This window comes from Bufo gargarizans, chromosome 10 (assembly GCF_014858855.1).
Source record: "Bufo gargarizans isolate SCDJY-AF-19 chromosome 10, ASM1485885v1, whole genome shotgun sequence".
Classification (NCBI taxonomy): domain Eukaryota; kingdom Metazoa; phylum Chordata; class Amphibia; order Anura; family Bufonidae; genus Bufo; species Bufo gargarizans.
In genome coordinates, this window is record NC_058089.1 from 89,384,629 (window position 1) to 89,401,961 (window position 17,333).

General features: G+C 44.3%; 1 protein-coding gene across 1 annotated transcript in view; it reads left to right on the plus strand.

The window, feature by feature from the left end:
- LPCAT2 (lysophosphatidylcholine acyltransferase 2) overlaps window positions 1-17,333 on the plus strand; it is a 67,297-nt gene that overhangs the window by 16,659 nt on the left and 33,305 nt on the right. The window contains exons 2-8 of the mRNA XM_044270010.1: window positions 4,481-4,600; window positions 6,121-6,260; window positions 6,472-6,689; window positions 8,450-8,562; window positions 8,831-8,891; window positions 10,300-10,358; window positions 11,906-11,940. Of these exons, the coding sequence (XP_044125945.1) occupies window positions 4,487-4,600; window positions 6,121-6,260; window positions 6,472-6,689; window positions 8,450-8,562; window positions 8,831-8,891; window positions 10,300-10,358; window positions 11,906-11,940 (740 nt within the window). The 5' untranslated portion in view covers window positions 4,481-4,486. The remainder of the gene's footprint in view (window positions 1-4,480; window positions 4,601-6,120; window positions 6,261-6,471; window positions 6,690-8,449; window positions 8,563-8,830; window positions 8,892-10,299; window positions 10,359-11,905; window positions 11,941-17,333) is intronic.

Below are 17,333 nucleotides of genomic sequence, written 5' to 3' on the forward strand. Positions count from 1 at the left end.
AAGAAAACAGCATGGTGGGACCACCTCTTTAAGTATTGATCCTTTCTGTTCAGGAGGCGTACTATCTCTCATTGAAGAGACTCAGCACCCTAAAGAGACTTATTTTCAAGCAATGCTCCATGGGAAAAAAGTATGCAAATAAGCTTCCATCAGCCATACCAGAGACCCATCTGTAGACAGCACTGTTTCATGGTTCTTGCTCATTCAGCCAGCTAGCACCCTGTTCTTTACTGATGAGGGCAAGGACCTTCAAGCAGTACTGTCTACAGATATGCTCCATTCTGAGGAAAGCCTCAAGTCAGGGGCATAGCTACCATGGAAGCAAGAGAAGCAGCTGCTACAGGGTCCAAAATCAGGTAGGGGCCCGGGAGGAGGACAAACGGATTTATTTTCAGGGCCCATGGAGTAAAGTTCTTCTATTCCTAGCATTGGTATTACTCACCACTCCCTGTTCTTCTCCAGGCGCCTGGTAGCGCACAGCTTCAGGATGGGACGTACAGTAGTGTGTGTAAGAGCAAACTATGACCTGACATTGTGCGACGTCAGGTCACAGTGTAGTGCATGCCTAGACGTGCTGCACGAAGAACGGAGGCACCTGCAGGAGAAGAGAGGTGAGTAATCTTTTGTTTGTGTCCATCTGAGGTCTGCATTAGGGGACCGGGGGAGGGGACCCATTCAAAAATTTGTTGTGGGACCCAGTCAGTTCTAGTTAGGCCACTGCCCTGCCTCTAATAAAGCTTCCTCGTTCACAACCTGTTATCTTGTGACTTTTCTACCCTGTGGACTAATCCTTGGTTACAGTTTTGCAAAGCACATGAATATTTTGCAACATGTTAGGGTACTTTCACCTACTTTTCACACTTTTTAGCGTTATTATTTTACGGTAAAGGGTCTCAATAGCGGAAAAAAACGCATCAGTTTTGTTCTAATGCATTCTGAATGGAAAGCAATCCGTTTAGTATGCATCAGGATGTCTTCCGTTCCGTCCCTTGTACGGTATTTGACTGGACAAAATACCGCATTTGCCGCATTTTCATAGAGATGTATTAATGCCGGCGCCGGTACCAAGTGTTCTGGAAATTGCTGCGTCTGCGCTGGGATATAGGAGGAGCTAGTTTCGCTTTTGATCTTTGAAAAAATTTAAATACCGGATCCGTTATTCCGTTTGAAACCGGATGATAACGGATGAGACAGATCTGGTATATCACCAGATCCGTCTAACGGAGCCAGAAAAAAGATATCTGTTAGCATACAGTTTGCCGAATTCTAACAACGCTAGTGTGAAAGTAGCCTTAGTCCTTTATCACAAGAGAGTTGAGGAAGTTCTTTATTGCATTTTTAAAAATGTTGTAAGTACTTTTCATAACCTTGAAAGCTTGTGTGACTACGTGATCATGCAAATTATTGCAGATTGTACTGAAACGTACGGTACAACTACGGTGCATATGAATACGGTTACACCAGTAAACCCCATGCAATAGAAACAAACTGTGCGTACTCCATCTGTCTTGGATTTTTTGTTACATTTGCTGTAGATGTCAACAATTTCTACGCCATGAGCCAAATTCTGCGGAAATGTCATTTTTTACCATAGGTCACTTTGCAGGGGATAAAATCTTATGGTTTACGAGAACTTCATCTGGGGACAGTTTAGCTTCGCTTGACTTTTTAAGTCTATTTTTGCATTACTTCCTTTTTTTGGTGAACAAGTGAAACTTTTACATTGTTGTGATTGTTCATTTTCTACTCTGTGCAAACGCTACTTTTTTAAAAAAAAATACTCAGTGGGTTGGGGGTTTAGTAACTATTTAGGGAGGACAGGGTTAATGTATTGCTGGTAGTATAAGGCTAAGGAAAGGGGGAAAGGGCTCATGCACACAAACGTATGTATTTTGCGGTCCACAAAACACGGATCTGCAAAAAATACAGATGACGTTCGTGTGCATTCCGTATTTTGCGGCACGGAACAGCTGGCCCCTAATAGAACAGTCCTATCCTTGTCCGCAATGTTCTGTTTTTTTGTGGAGCGGACGTACGAACATACAGAAATGGAATGCACGCGGAGCAACTTCCGTTTTTTTAGCAGACTCATTGAAATAAATGATTCCGCATACGGTCCTCAAAAAAAGGAACAGACACGGAAAGAAAATATGGTCGTGCGCATGAGCCCTAAAGGGGAGGAAATTGAATGCTCAGCCTGAAGGTAGAGATTTTGATACAAAGGCTAAGAATGAAAAGACATCGGGGGTTATTTACAAAGATTGGCATTTTACGCCCGTCTTTAATTCCCCCCTGCGCTTCCGGAGGAGGCACATAATTCATCTTAGGCTAGTTTCACAATAGCGTTCGGCTGTCCGCTCGTGAGCTCCGTTTGAAGGGGCTCACGAGCGGACCCGAACGCTTCCGTCCAGCCCTGATGCAGTCTGAATGGATGCGGATCCGCTCAGAATGCATCAGTCTGGCAGCGTTCAGCCTCCGCTCCGCTCAGCAGGCGGACACCTGAACGCTGCTTGCAGCGTTCAGCTGTCCGCCTGGCCGTGCGCAGGCGAGCGGATCCGTTCAGACTTATAATGGAAGTCAATGGGGACGGATCCGCTTGAAGATGACACCATATGGCTCAATCTTCAAGCGGATCCGTCCCCCATTGACTTTACATTGAAAGTCTGAACGGATCCGCTCAGGCTACTTTCACACTTAGAAATTTTCTAAGTTATTAATGCAGACGGATCCGTACTGAACGGAGCCTCCGTCTGCATTAATATGATCGGATCCGTTCAGAACGGATCCGATCGAACGCTAGTGTGAAAGTAGCCTTAGGCACATCTTTGGCAGTCCGTGTGCTTAAAATGAAACAAAATATCCTGAGGATAGGTCATCAATATCCTCTAATCAGTCAAGTTGTAGACAGACATCCAAAAAGTTTGGTGTCATGGGTAACCTAATTCACTGCCTGGTATGGGTAACCTAACCAGTTGATTTCCCCGTGTATACATGCCCAGCGAATAAATGACAAGACGCTCATTCATTGATCACATTTGCTATGCAGACTTAAAATCATTGTTTTTCAGTGCAGTACCCGAGACCTGGGGGTATCTGCACTGTTTTATACAGTATATGGCTGTGGTTGGCAGGAACAGAGCTAACCAAGAGAGCATCAGTATGACAAGACATCAGAGTGATCATCAAAATACGGTTTTACAGACACTGCTGCAAGGTGAGGGACTATGGCTTAGACACCCACCAGCTAAACCACCACTAGGCCAGACTTACTTCAAGCCTGTATCACAGTGGGAGACCTCTCGTCACAAGTGCCTCCCAGTGCCAACCAATTGCCATCCAACCTGCCATCATACCACCTCAACTGGTGGGCAGAATCTGCACTATATATTTAAGGACTCTTGCACACAACCGTATTTTCTTTTCCCGTCCGTTACATTTGTTTTGCGGACCGTATGCAAAGCCATTCATTTCAATGGGAAGTGACTCTGTGTGCATTCCGTTTCCATATGTCCGCATGTCCGTTCCGCAAAAAAATAGAACATCTTCCATTCTTATCCATTTTGCGGACAAGGACAGGCATTGTTAGAATGGATCCACACAAAAAAAAAAAAAACAGATGCAATACGGATGTCATTCATAATTTTTTGCGGAACGCAAAATACATAGTTGTGTGAATGTAGCCTAATACTACTGGATGTTCCACAAGTTATATGTTTACTTCTGGCCTGATTCTTCCAACCAGCTTTCCACTGCACCTATCCCCAGGGAGCAACGAGAAAGTACATAGTGGCATAACATCTCATCAGGGCCACTAGCACTCCCATCCTCTGCACCGGTTCCTCGGGGGCTCGCTGCATCAGCGGCACATCTCCTCATATATACAAGGACCTGCTGCTGACAATAATACAAACTGTATGGGAACCAACGATCGCACATTTCAACCTACAGTTGATGATCGCACCGCGTACGTGGAAGATAATGACTTGCTATATCGTTGTAGAATATCTGGGTGGCTTAAAAGGAGTTAATTGGCAGGATTTGGAGTCTATTGTTGGAGAAGGGTGTTTTTGTTGGTGGATCCTGCTTGTATAAATGTCAGGTGTAACACTTCTTGTAAAATGTGGCATAGTTCTGTACACTGGTGCTGTTTGCTTTGACCTCAGGCTTCATGAACACAGCAGAGTCCCTGCCGCTCGGTGCTTCAGAAGTGTAGGCACTGTGCGTGGTACCTCCATATGGTGTCATGCTATGAAGCTATTCTCCAATAAAAGCAATGCTTGTAGGGGAAACTAACTCTGTAACACACCATGCAATGCAATTTGGAATGTTTTTTTTTTTTTCAGTGTGCCCCTAGGGCCCCATAAGTCTATAGGTGTCATGACTCCATGCAACTTTTGCCGTGACCTTGTGTGCATTAGGTGTTTTTGCTAAAATGTAGTACCTTTATTTTTAAGTATGTCTTGATGTCATTTTTTAACAGGTTGGAATGGTATTGCAACAGCGGACCCCCTTACTGCCACGGCAAAAATCCTTTATTCCACCACAGATTCCAAACCCTTTCATCCATGAAATCAATTTAACTCTTGGCGACAAGATACGAGTAAGAACATATCTTCTACATCAACCTTACGGTGGAGATTTGCCATCATTATAAGGTCTACTATTGATTAAAGAAGAACTCCCGCAAAATTTGTATTCTCTGACCTTTTAGAAAAGTAGATGATGTAAACCGTAATGAATGTAATTTTCTTACCAGTGACTGTATTTGTGAGCTATCTACTCTTTTCTGATCCTCAGTTGAGTCATGTGACCAGCACTCTGCCTTTCCAAATAACACAGCATCTTATGTGTGGACAGGAAGTCAGTTACTCTATGTATTTCCATGGGAGCCTAAATGTCAATCTCATAGGAATGAATAGAGAAGTAACTAACTTCCTGTCCTGTGTCAGTTGGAGATCAGAGTGCTGGTCACATGACACAGCTGAGGATCAGAAGGGAGGTTATAACTCACAAAGAAGATTACCTTCACTACAGTTTAGATCATGTACCTTTCTAACAGGTCGGAGAATAATTTATTTTTTTATGGGAGTGCTACTTTAAGGGTACTTTCACACTTGCGTTAAAGCTTTCCGGTATAGAGTTCCGTCCTAGGGGCTCAATACCAGAAAAAAATGCTTCAGTTTTATCCTAATGCATTCTGAATGGAGAGCTTTCCATTCAGTATGCATCAGGATGTCTTCCGTTCAGTCACTCTTACGGTATTTGGCCGGAGAAAATTCCGGAACACATTAATTTCTATTGAAATTTTTTTAATGCTGGATCCGGTACTAAGTGTTCCGGAAAACTGGATCCGGTTTCCCGATCTGCGCATGGCCAGACCTTTAAAAATGAGAAAAAAATAAATACCGGATCCGTTTTTCCGGATGACACCGGAGAAACGGATCCGGTGTTTCAATGCATTCCTGGATATCTTTAAGACTGTTTTGTGAGCTGAACAAGGTTGGCAACGTCTGGTTTAAACCAAAGCTTGACACTTATAGTGGACAGTGCACTACATCTTAAAGAGGTTTTCTAGGACTTATTTGGTCGGTGGGGTCCAACTCTCATCACCTTCACCGATCAGCTGTTTCAAGGAGCCATAGCCTTCAGACAAGCACTATGGCCTCTTCATAGTAGGCCAAGCACAGCACTGACCATTGTATAGCGGCAGTTCCTGGTATTAAAGCTCAGTCCCATTCATTTAAATGGGACTGAGCTTCACAAAGGCAATGTGACCGATGAACGTGATGTTACTGGCTTAGGAATAGACCGCTAAGATTTTCCAAGCGCTGTTGTCTATTCCAGCAGTTTATTGGCAGGGGTGCTTGGAGTCGCCCCTTCCCCCATAACAATCAGATCTTGACCAATTTTCAAGTCCCAGGAAAACCCCTTGAAGCAAAAATCTCACTTTTATCTAAATAAAATCTAGGGGGACATTTTAGACTTTGGCCTTAATAAAACCCTGCACTGGAGGTGGATCCGCCACAGTTATGTAGAGGTGCAGGCTTCCGCCGCCGCTTCTAAATCTCTACCTGAGCTTTCTCATTTGACATGTCTATAATTTTTTTTCTTATCCTATAGATGGTAATATGTGGCCTCCTTATTCTGCCTTTCCGAATTGTTCTCTTTTTGATGGTGCTAATAATCTCCTGGTTGGTCGCGGTCATTGTCACCAGCTGCATTCCAAAAGACAGCACGGAGCCAATAAAAGGATGGAGGAGGTAACTGTGGGGCAAATATTAAAATGAAGTAAAAGTACATGCCTACAACCAGGTGTTACCATTCTTCTTGTCAGTAGGGTGCGTCCCAACACACTGTCCAATCAGTGCTGACCCTGTAGGGACACACACCCTTGTGAGAACAGGAACGGGCACCATATATAAAAATTACAGTTCTGCTGTCATTGAATTATTTTTGTAAAATCCCTTTCAGAAATGTTGCAAAGCATTTTCTTGGCTGCCTTGGACGCCTGCTGTTCTTTTCTATGGGATTTCATGTTCGGGTCATTGGAAAACCTGCAAGCTCCTCAGAAGCACCGATTATGGTTGTTGCTCCACACTCTTCCTTCTTTGATGGCATTGCAGTTATCACATCAGGCATGCCCTCCACTGTATCCAGAGCAGAAAACATGTCGGTACCTATATTTGGCAGTAAGAGATTTTTTTGATTTTTATTTTACCATTTCCTTTTTTTAGTTTTATGTATTTTATTTATCTGTTTATTTGTAAATTATAGAAGTTGTGTGGGATTTTAAAAAACAGCTCCACTATTGACCATGGTTTGGATCTGGTATCAGACCCATTCAGGTGATTGAGTGGTGCAATTTCTGGCAAAAAGCAAGCCCCTTTTCCTAAACTCATCTAACTTCTTTAACACTTCATGCACGCTCCTGTATTGTGGCTTGAGCTGAGAATGAAAGAGTAACTAATATTTCATAGTAACATAATTTATAAGGCTGAAAAAGACATTTGTCCATCCAGTTTGGCCTGTTATCCTGCAAGTTGATCCACAGGATGGCAAAAAAAAAAACTGTGAGGTAGAAGACAATTTTCCTAATTTTAGGGGAAAAAATTCCTTCCCGACTCCAATCAGGATCAACGACCCCTCTCTAGTAGCTATAGCCTGTAATATTATTACACTCCAGAAATACATCCAGGCCCCTCTTAGACTCTTTTAGTGAATTCACCATCACCACCTCCTCAGGCACAGAGTTCCATAGTCTCACTGCTCTTACCATAAAGAATCCTCTTCTATGTTTGTGTACAAACCTTCTTTCCTCCAGACGCAGAGGATGTCCCCTCGTCACAGTCACAGTCCTGGGGATAAATAGATGATGGGAGAGATCTCTGTACTGATTATTTCAATAAATCAATAGTACAAGTGATCACTGACTGTGAGTTTGGCGATAATCCTGTACACAGGACTAGAAACACGGGTTACAGCTACTGTCTATAGAAGTCCATTAGAGAGAGGAGGGGTGGATGTAACAGCTGCAGATAGAGAAGCACAGGCACTGCTGCTGCTTCTAGTAGGTTTTCTATCTCACCCCTGTGCTGGATTTATATCTACACTGCTCAACACTGCTGAATATGTTCTTCATGCTGTGGTTTTTGTAGTTGTGAGAAACAGAGATAGGTGAGCAGGATCTCCACTTCTGTCTGTGTGCTGTGTATGGGAGACATCATTGCAGCTATCCTCCATACACTCTGGAAAGTCACCTTAAAGGCTATGTACACCTTTGGAGGCAATTTTTTGTTTATGATTGCATTTAACTAATTTTTGGCTAAAAATCATATTTTCAATTGATTTCTATAAAAAATATTGAGCCATTCTGTCACAAAGGGTTAACTGTTTATTTTAACTGTGTGACTGGTACTTTCACTTTCACTTTGTGCTCTAATAACCCTCTTCTCTAAACTATTAAGAGGTCATAAACACTTATTTAAGCCACATTCTTATCCGTAAGATAAGGATTAATCTATAATGAGTGTTTAGGAGGTCAGAGAGCAGAGATAAGGAGTCCATCCACTCCTAGTCTGACAGAAAAGACAAAAAAATTCACAGGCTGCTACTACAGCATCTCGGCTATGTACAGAAAAAAGGATTCCATATTTTTTATATAGACCAATTGAAAAAATGATTTTTAGCTAAGATAAGTACAATGCAATAATAATAATAAAAAATTGTCCCCAAAGGTGTACATAGCCTTTAAATTGTAGCTATGCTTCTTAACTGACCTAATATAGCATCCTTAGGAATGTATGGAGTCCTACATTGAGATTTTATATACTATATAGACATTTGGATTTTTTTCATCAAACAGAATCCTACAGAAGAAAATGGTGTCATGGCACTATTTATTTATTAGTTAATTTATTAGCTATGGCATTCATGTATTCCTGTATTGCAGGAATTTTTCGTGCTCTTCAGCCTGTATTGGTGTCACGAGTGGATCCTGATTCTCGGCGGAACACGATAAAAGAGATAACAAAGCGAGCAACGTCAGGAGGCGAATGGCCCCAGGTTTGAAATTTTCCTTATGTACGTTGCACATTCATAACCTGCTGAACTGCACTTCGGGGGGTGACTGAACTTTCATAAAGCATTATTGGTGCCTCTCAGAGCCTCCTGTAGGTTGCATTCTTTTCTCGGCTTCTGTCTCTTGTGCTATTGAAGTGTTTCCTTTAAGACCACACGTCTTCATGCTTCTCAAGCTTCTTTTCGTTAGCGATACTTGCTGTTTTTACAATACAACGTATACTCGTTTCACAAAATCTCTTTTTCTCAATAGGTTTTAATTTTTCCTGAAGGAACTTGTACCAATCGCTCTTGTTTGATTTCCTTTAAACCAGGTAGGAAAGCGTAATCTTATCGGTAGGTATCTGTCTTTATCTCTAGGGTTATGAAGGGGTTGTTCAGGACATAAAAAGTCATTCAATTGTTACGAATATTGAAATTAATCAAACGTACTAATATACGTTAAATATGAAATCTGCATCAATGTTCTGATCTGAGTGCTGGTCCTGAAAGGTCCACTTTCGAATTTGCTCCGACACAAGTGGGGAGCTTTCTCCCTATCTCTTTGTTGGTGACACGCTTGAAGGCGACTGACTGGCTCAGTGCTGTAGATTCGCCAGACCCCTTCGCTGTCATGGCTGAAGCAGAGACAGAGAAGGAAGTAAGCTTTGCAAATGAACTGAGCCAGGCAGCCAGCCTTTTTATCAAGACATCGGCAAAGAGAAAAGGAAGGAAGCTCTATGCTTGTTTCGGATCAAATGCAGAAGAGTTAGTTCCTGGACTGCAGAATAAGCACTTAGTAAATGTCACCCGGATCAACCCTATACAACCAGGCATATAGCTGATTAAACCCATACTTATCTTTATTCTGAAGGCAGTAGTGTTGTGGAGAAATTTGAACTATTATAAATATGCTAATGAGCTGTTGGAGCACCATTAGGCGAGCTTATGCTGTTCGAGCACCGCTCCAGCGACGCTCCTGGTGCTCCATACTGATACCCTTCTTATTAAAATCACGCCTTCTCCCTTTAGATTGACAGTCTGCGCACTCGCTGTCTAGAGCGATCTAAAGGGAGGGGGAAGTGATTTTAAGGAGAGGGGCGTCGGCATGGAGCACCAGGGGCATTGTTAAAGCGGTGCTCAAACTGCATAAGCCCACCTCCCGGTGCTCCAATAGCTCATTAGCATATTTATAAAAGTTCACATTTCTCCACAACACTACTTTCTACAGATAAAAGGTAGACATTGTTTTAATCAGCGCCAGCAACCCTACCAGGCTATATGCCTGGTTGTAAAGGGTTGATCCGGGTGACAGAGGTTGTCTTAATTAAAGGCTGGAATGTTAAAAAATAAATAAAAAAATATAAAACATTTACCTATTCATCACCACTCAGTTTCAGTGCTGATGGTCCTGTCCCCACTGCTTTTAGCCCCCTGTGGACTGACAATATGATGTCCTGCCCGTGGTTAAGGGCGCTGCTGCAGCCACTCACTGGCCTCAGCAGTAACATATCCCTGAGCTGCAAGTGACCACTGAGCCAGTCTTAGTAAATGTTCAACTACAGGCTCGACCCAATAAACTAATTGCTTGTATCAATGTGCCTTAATCTTGATATTCTCTGTAGAACGGGTCACAAGCGACAGCGCTATTTGCTATATAGAGGACATGGATTACCATGTTAGGGCTATGAAATGTGGCATACAAAATGCTGCAGATTGCAATTTTTTCATTTGTGTTTTTAGGTGCGTTTCTTCCCCTGGTGTCTGTTCAGCCTGTGGTTCTTCGTTATCCCAACGCTTTGGTAAGAAATAAGTCGTGGACTGAAACGCTATGTTAATATAAGAGTATGAGATTAAACTGAGCCACGTAATCTGTATTTCCCTTTCAGTTTTATGATATCAACTGTATTATGTAAATAGAAAATATTTTAAGTCTGGATTCTCTACTCATCTGGCATTAAAGGGATTTTCCGGAAGTATGATAAGGATAGATCAGGATAGGTCACCAATATCTGATTTGTAGCAGTCCGACATCTGGCACCCCCCTCCGATCAGTTTTGAAGAAGCTTCCGTTGAACTCTGCGGCCTTCTCACAACATACCAAGTAGAGCGCCGTATAGTGGCTATGCTTGGTATTGCAGCCCAGGCCCATTTACTTGAATGGGACTGAGCTGCAAATAGGCCATGTGAGCGATTAACTTGACATCACTGACCTAGAAAGAGACAGCAGTGCTCACTGGAGATGCCAGGAGTTGACCCTCACTGATCAGATACTGACGACTCAGGGGACAGTCACACAATGGATTTTACAGCAGAATTCTGGTGTGGACTGCCGTCGGCAGCGCCCTTTCTCCCTCCTGTACATCACAATGGGAGGCAGCCGCTGCTCCGCGATCCTCAGTGCAGCCTCCCATTGAGATGTATAGGAGGCAGAAAGAAGTAAGACTTCAAGTGGATTTGTCATTAAAACATGCAACCTTAGTTAAACATTTCTGTAATAACTAAGTCACTAACAAAATACAGCTCCCCCTCTCTACGGTTACGCCTGTATTCTGTGATGGCTGCCAGTGATTGCTGACCCTCCACCCTCCACTATGCAGGATCACAAAAACTCAAGGTTGTGTATAGAGTTGAGGACATGGGTTGCTAGATGGCCGCTAGCACATCCGCAATACCCAGTCCCCATAGCTCTGTGTGCTTTTATTGTGTAAAAAAACCTATTTGATACATATGCAAATTACCCTGAGATGAGTCCTGTACGTGAGATGAGTCCAGCGTGAAGGAGCCCAGCACCGCCCCGCATCCTCAGAATCTCCTCCTTGCTCCCTGACGTCAGAAAGCCAGAGCGCCGTAATCTCGCAATGCGCGTGCTAGCACATGTACAGTTCACTCCCTGAGGCTGATGCCAGCACAGGGAAGGAACACAATAATGACACTGCGCATGCGCTAACTCGCACATTGTGAGATTACGGCGCTCTGGCTTTCTGACGCCGGGGAGCAAGGAGGAGATTCTGAGGATGCGGAGCGGTGCTGGGCTCCTTCACGCTGGACTCAGCTCAGGTTAATTTGCATATGTATCAAATCTTTATTTTTTTTTACACAATAAAAGCACACCGAGCTATAGGGACTGGGTATTGCGGATGTGCGAGCGGCCATCTAGCAACTCATGTCCTCAGCTCTATACACAAAATCCCGGTGACAGGTTCTCTTTAAAGCGACCCTCCAAGCTCTCCCTTACTACAGCTCATGTGCCTCAGTATACATGGGTCATTTACATCACAACCCAATGATCGTTAATTTACAAGTATCGAAAAGTATGTATTGAAAAATGTATATTTTGTTCCTGTAGGATACAGTCACCTGGACATGGCAGGGATACACTGTGTAGGTATCAAGTGGTGGAGAGTAACTGCATATACATTGCTCTCTACGTGAATATAGTGTGTGTGTGTGTGTGTGTGTGTGTGTGTATATGTGTATATATATATATATATATAGTGCCTTGAAAATGTATTTCTACCCCTTGAACTTTTTTCAATTTGTTTTATAAATAAAGTGGAAAGTGTGGCATGCATTTGTATTCAGCACCCTTGAGTCAATACTTTGTAAGACCACCTTGGCTGCAGGTCTTTTGGGGTATGTCTCTACCAGCTTTGCACATCTAGAGGCTGACATTTTTGCCCATTCTTCTTTGTAAAATAGTTCCAGCTCAGTCAGATTAGATGGAGAACGTCTGTGAAAAGTAACTTTCAAGTTATGCCACAGATTCTCAACGGGATTTTAAGTCTGGACTTTGACTGGACCATTCTTACACATGAATATGCTTTGATCTAGATTCTCTAGACCATTCCATTGTAGCTCTGGCTGTATGTTTAGGGTCGTTGTCCTGCTGGAAGGTGAACCATCACCCCCAGCCTCAAGTCTTTTGCAGCCTCTAACAGGTTTTCCTCCAGGATTGCCCTGTATTTATCCATCTTCCCATCAACTCGGCTTCCCTGTCCCTACCAAAGAAAAGCATCCCCACAGCATGATGTGCCACCGCCATGTTTCACTGTGGGGATGGTGTGTGCAGGGTTAGTCTTCCACCACACCTAGCATTTTGCCTTTAGGCTAAAAAGTTTGACTTTGGTCTCCTCTGACGAGAGCAGCTTCTTCCACATGTTTGCTGTGTCCTCTACATGGCTTGTGGAAAACTGCAAACAGGACTTCTTATGGCTTGCTTTCAAAAATGGCTTTCTTCTTGCCAGTCTTCTATAAAGGCCAGATTTGTGGAGTAGACGACTAATAGGCATTTGGTGATTTTATTTAGGGGCATCAGAGTACAGGGGGCTGAATACAAATGCACCCCACACGTTTCCAATTTTTTTTTTTTTTTGTAAAAATTTTGAAAACCATGTATCATTTTCTATTAACTTTGCACATACTTGCCACTTTGTGTTGGTCTGTCACAGGCATGCCCAACCTGCGGCCCTCCAGCTGTTGCAAAACTACAACTCTAGCATGCCTGGACAGCCTACAGCTTTTAGGGCATGCTGGGAGCAGGCCCGTCGCTAAGGGACAGGCAAAACAAGCAATTGCTTGGGGCCTCGAGCTGGTTGGGGCCCCGAGCTGGACGGGGCCAAACAGAGTAACTCAGAAGATTCGATGGTATATTCTAACCCCTTGCCTGGGGGTTAGAATATACCATCGGATCTGAGTTTTACGAGCTCAGTGAGATCGCAAAAACTCAAATCCAATGGTATATTCTAACCCCCAGGCGTTCCCATGGTGACGGGGACGCTTGCCTGGGGGTTAGAATATACAGGGCCACGCCGCTCACAGCAATATATTTTAAACCAATCAGTAACTACTTTAACTTTATTCATTGCTCATTGCTGAGCTCTTAACTTGGATTATTTGGATATCTCTTACTTTGTCTTCGCTCCGGTAACTAACAGCAGGCAGCGGGGGGCGGCGCTCACTCACTGTCACTGACGTCAGGCGCCTGCTCCTCCCACTAGGCGGCGCAGGCGCGTGACGTCAGTGCGTGAGCGCCGCCTGCACTGCCTGCTGTTAGTTACCGGAGCGAAGACAAAGTAAGAGATATCCAAATAATCCAAGTTAAGAGCTCAGCAATGAGCAATGAATAAAGTTAAAGTAGTTACTGATTAGTTTATAAATATACTGCTGTGAGCGTCGGGGAAGGGGATCTGTGGATGGCACTGTAGGGGGATCTGTGGATGGCAGTGCCATCCACAGATCCCCCTACAGTGCCATCCACAGATCCCCCCTCCCCTAAACAGTGCCATCCACAGATCCCCCTACAGTGCCATCCACAGATCCCCCCCCTCCCCTAAACAGTGCCATCCACAGATCCCCCCTACCCTAAACAGTGCCATCCACAGATCCCCCTACAGTGCCATTAACAGATCCCCCCTCCCCTAAACAGTGCCATCCAGAGATCCCCCCTAAACAGTGCCATCCACAGATCCCCCCCTCCCCTAAACAGTGCCATCCACAGATCTCCCCTCCCCTAAACAGTGCCATCCACAGACCTCCCCTAAACAGTGCCATCCACAGATCTCCCCCCTAAACAGTGCCATCCACAGATCCCCCCCTAAACAGTGCCATCCACAGATCCCCCCTAAACAGTGCCATCCACAGATCCCCCCCTAAACAGTGCCATCCACAGTATTTGCACTGTAAACCTCCTTTTTTATTTATATAAAGTGTGGGTGAACTTAAACTGTATGACTATACTGTGGTTCCTGTAGGCTTTGCGTGCGTAAGGTGGGGAGGGCGTGAGGGGGGGGGGGGGGGGCCTCCATGTCTATTTTGCTTGGGGCCCCCAAATTCCTTCAAACGGCCCTGGCTGGGAGGTGTAGTTTTGCAACAGCTGGAGGGCTGCAGGTTGAGCATCCCTGCTCTATCACATAAAATCCTAATAAAATACATAAAAGTTTGTGGTTGTAACATGAAAATATGTGGGAAAATGGAGTATATACTTTTTCAAGGCACTGTATATTGCATTCGGAAAGTCTTCAGACCCTTTCACTTTTTTCATATTTTGTTATGTTGCTGCCTTGTGCTAAAGTAAAATAAAAATATAAAGTTCTCTCCAACCTGACAGAGCATCTTTATGGAGATGAGCAATCTTTAGTGCAATTGTTTGTCAGCAGCACCCCCCTATATACCCAGTGATGTGCAATCTGCAAATGAATGATTGGATCAACCAGCAAATCGGTGCAATCACAGACAGAGGCCCCTTATTAGGATTCGGCAGATTAAGACCCCTTTCACACGAGCGTGACGGATTAGGTCCGGATGCGTTCAGTGAAACTCGCACTATTTTGCAAGCAAGTTCAGTCAGTTTTGTCTGCGATTGCGTTCATTTTTTTCCGCACGGGTGCAATGCGTTTTGATGTGTTTTTCACGCGCGTGATAAAAAACTGAAGGTTTACAAACAACATCTCTTAGCAACCATCAGTGAAAAACGCATCGCACCTGCTTGCGGATGCAATGCATTTTTCACGCAGCCCCATTCACTTCTATGGGGCCAGGGCTGCGTGAAAAACTCAGAATATAGAACATGCTGCGATTTTCACGCAACGCAGAACTGATGTGTGAAAAACAACGCTCATGCACACAGACCCATTGAAATGAATGGGTCAGGATTCAGTGCGGGTGCAATGCGTTCACGTCACGCATTGCACCCGCGCGGAAAACTCGCTCGTGTGAAAGGGACCTAAAGGATTTTTACTATACAATCCAATTTGCATTACTTTCTACCAGGGGCTGGACAAGCTCTATTTTCTGGGTGAATGCCCCCTATTTTTCAGAATGCCCCTTCCCCCTCAGTCCCTAAAGTTTAGCAGATGGACGCACAATACGTTTTGTACCTGTCCCTTGTTGCTCCACCAATTCACTGTGAAATTTAGGCTACATGCACACATCCGTGTTCCTGTTTTTTTTTTACATCCACATCCGTTCCGTTTGTCCGCAAATTTTGTAAGTTGTGTTTCCGTGTGTCTTCAGTTTTTTTTTGCGGGGCGCAAAAAACCCTGAAGACTCTAATTCTTGAAATTTAGTATATACAGGTTTCCCAGCAACCATCCGCAAAATAAAATGGATGCGGATGACATACGGATGGCTTCCATTGGTCATCCACATTTTTTTGTGGACCCATTGACATCAATGGGTCTGCAAAACGTTTATTGCGGACAAGAATAGGACATGCATGGTAAACACGGACAACGGACGCGGAAAAGAAATGGTTGACTACACCGCAATTTTAACGGCTCCAAAGAAATGCATGGGTAACCATCCGATCCGCCACAAAAAACGGAACGGACTCAGAGAAAAACAACTGTCATGTGCATGTAGCCTTAGGCTACATGCACATGACCGTTCTGTTTTTTGCCGTCTGCAAACCGTGGATCCGCAAAAAACGGAAGCCGCCCGTGTGCCTTCCGCAATCGTAGAAATGCATATCCTTGTCCGCAAAACGGACAAGAATAGGACATGCTATATATTTTTTGGGGGGGCCACGGAACGGAGAAAAGGATGCTATCAAGATAGCAATTCTACTCTATGTATCATGTATGAGCCAATATTGGAGCTTCCCTGAATACTTTTCTGGTGATGTCACAGTATCTGCATTGCACTGTGCTTCTCGCTCTGCCCCCGGAGTTTTGGTCGCCTTCCAGCTTTATTTCTCGGCTTGTTTCTACTTGTGTGGAGGATTTGCAATAGAGAACCTTATCTAAGCGCTTGAACCTGGGGGCACTGATTTGTTAGGTGTCTGTGCATCACTGATTTATATAAAAGGGTTATTCTCATCTTATAAAGTGATGGCACATTGCTAGAATATGCCATAGTGGATGGTCCGACATCTGGAACCACCACCGATCCTGAGGGGCTGCGGTGGTAAATCGTCCCCTTCCAAGTTTTCTTTGCGCAGCAGCACTGCCCTGTACCTGCCTGCGCAAGAAACTGTAATCGGCCCCTATATCAACACTGCGGCCCCCTCATTTCAAGAATTGGTGGAGATCCTGGAGGTTATAAAGTGGTGGCATATCCTAGAGATCGTTACGGACACAAATTAAGGCACTTATAAGTGGAAAAAAAGTTTTCCACTCCCCAACTTGAAATGTTCAAATAGTGGACTTGAACCTACAATCCTTTGATCAGCCATACGATACACTACAACACTTTGGTATTGCAGTGTATTGTAGCCTATTGGGTCCTGCCAAAGGCTGCCTTGGCAACCCCTTGGCACCCTACGATCACATCGCAGGGGGAATAGATTGAGAGAGGGACCCCCCCTCTCTATAACCAGTTAGTTACCATGGTCAGCATTGACCACGGCATCTAAGGGCTTAAGCTGCTGGAAATGGAGTTGCGTGTACACAGCCCCATAGCCCGTTCCATCACTGTGGCATAAAAGTACAGCATCTTGCAATAACTAGGTGCTTTCTGCTACATGCTATTACAGTGAAGGGTGGGAAGGGGTTAAAGGGGTTCTCCGGCAATAATAATTTTTTAGCAACTGCCCCAGCCTGCCTACATAAATAGAGGATTTATACATATCCGATGTCCTCCACTTTGCCTCCCGCATGTCCATGTTTCGGTCCCTGTGAAGTATTTGCATCCGCCGCAGCATGGACATGGTCACATGCTCTGCTGCAGCCAATGACTGGCTTCAGCAGTGACATGGCTGCAAGCAGCACGTCGCCTCTGAAGCCAGTGATTGGCTGCAGTGGAGCATGTGACCATGTCCATGCTGCGGCAGATGTAAA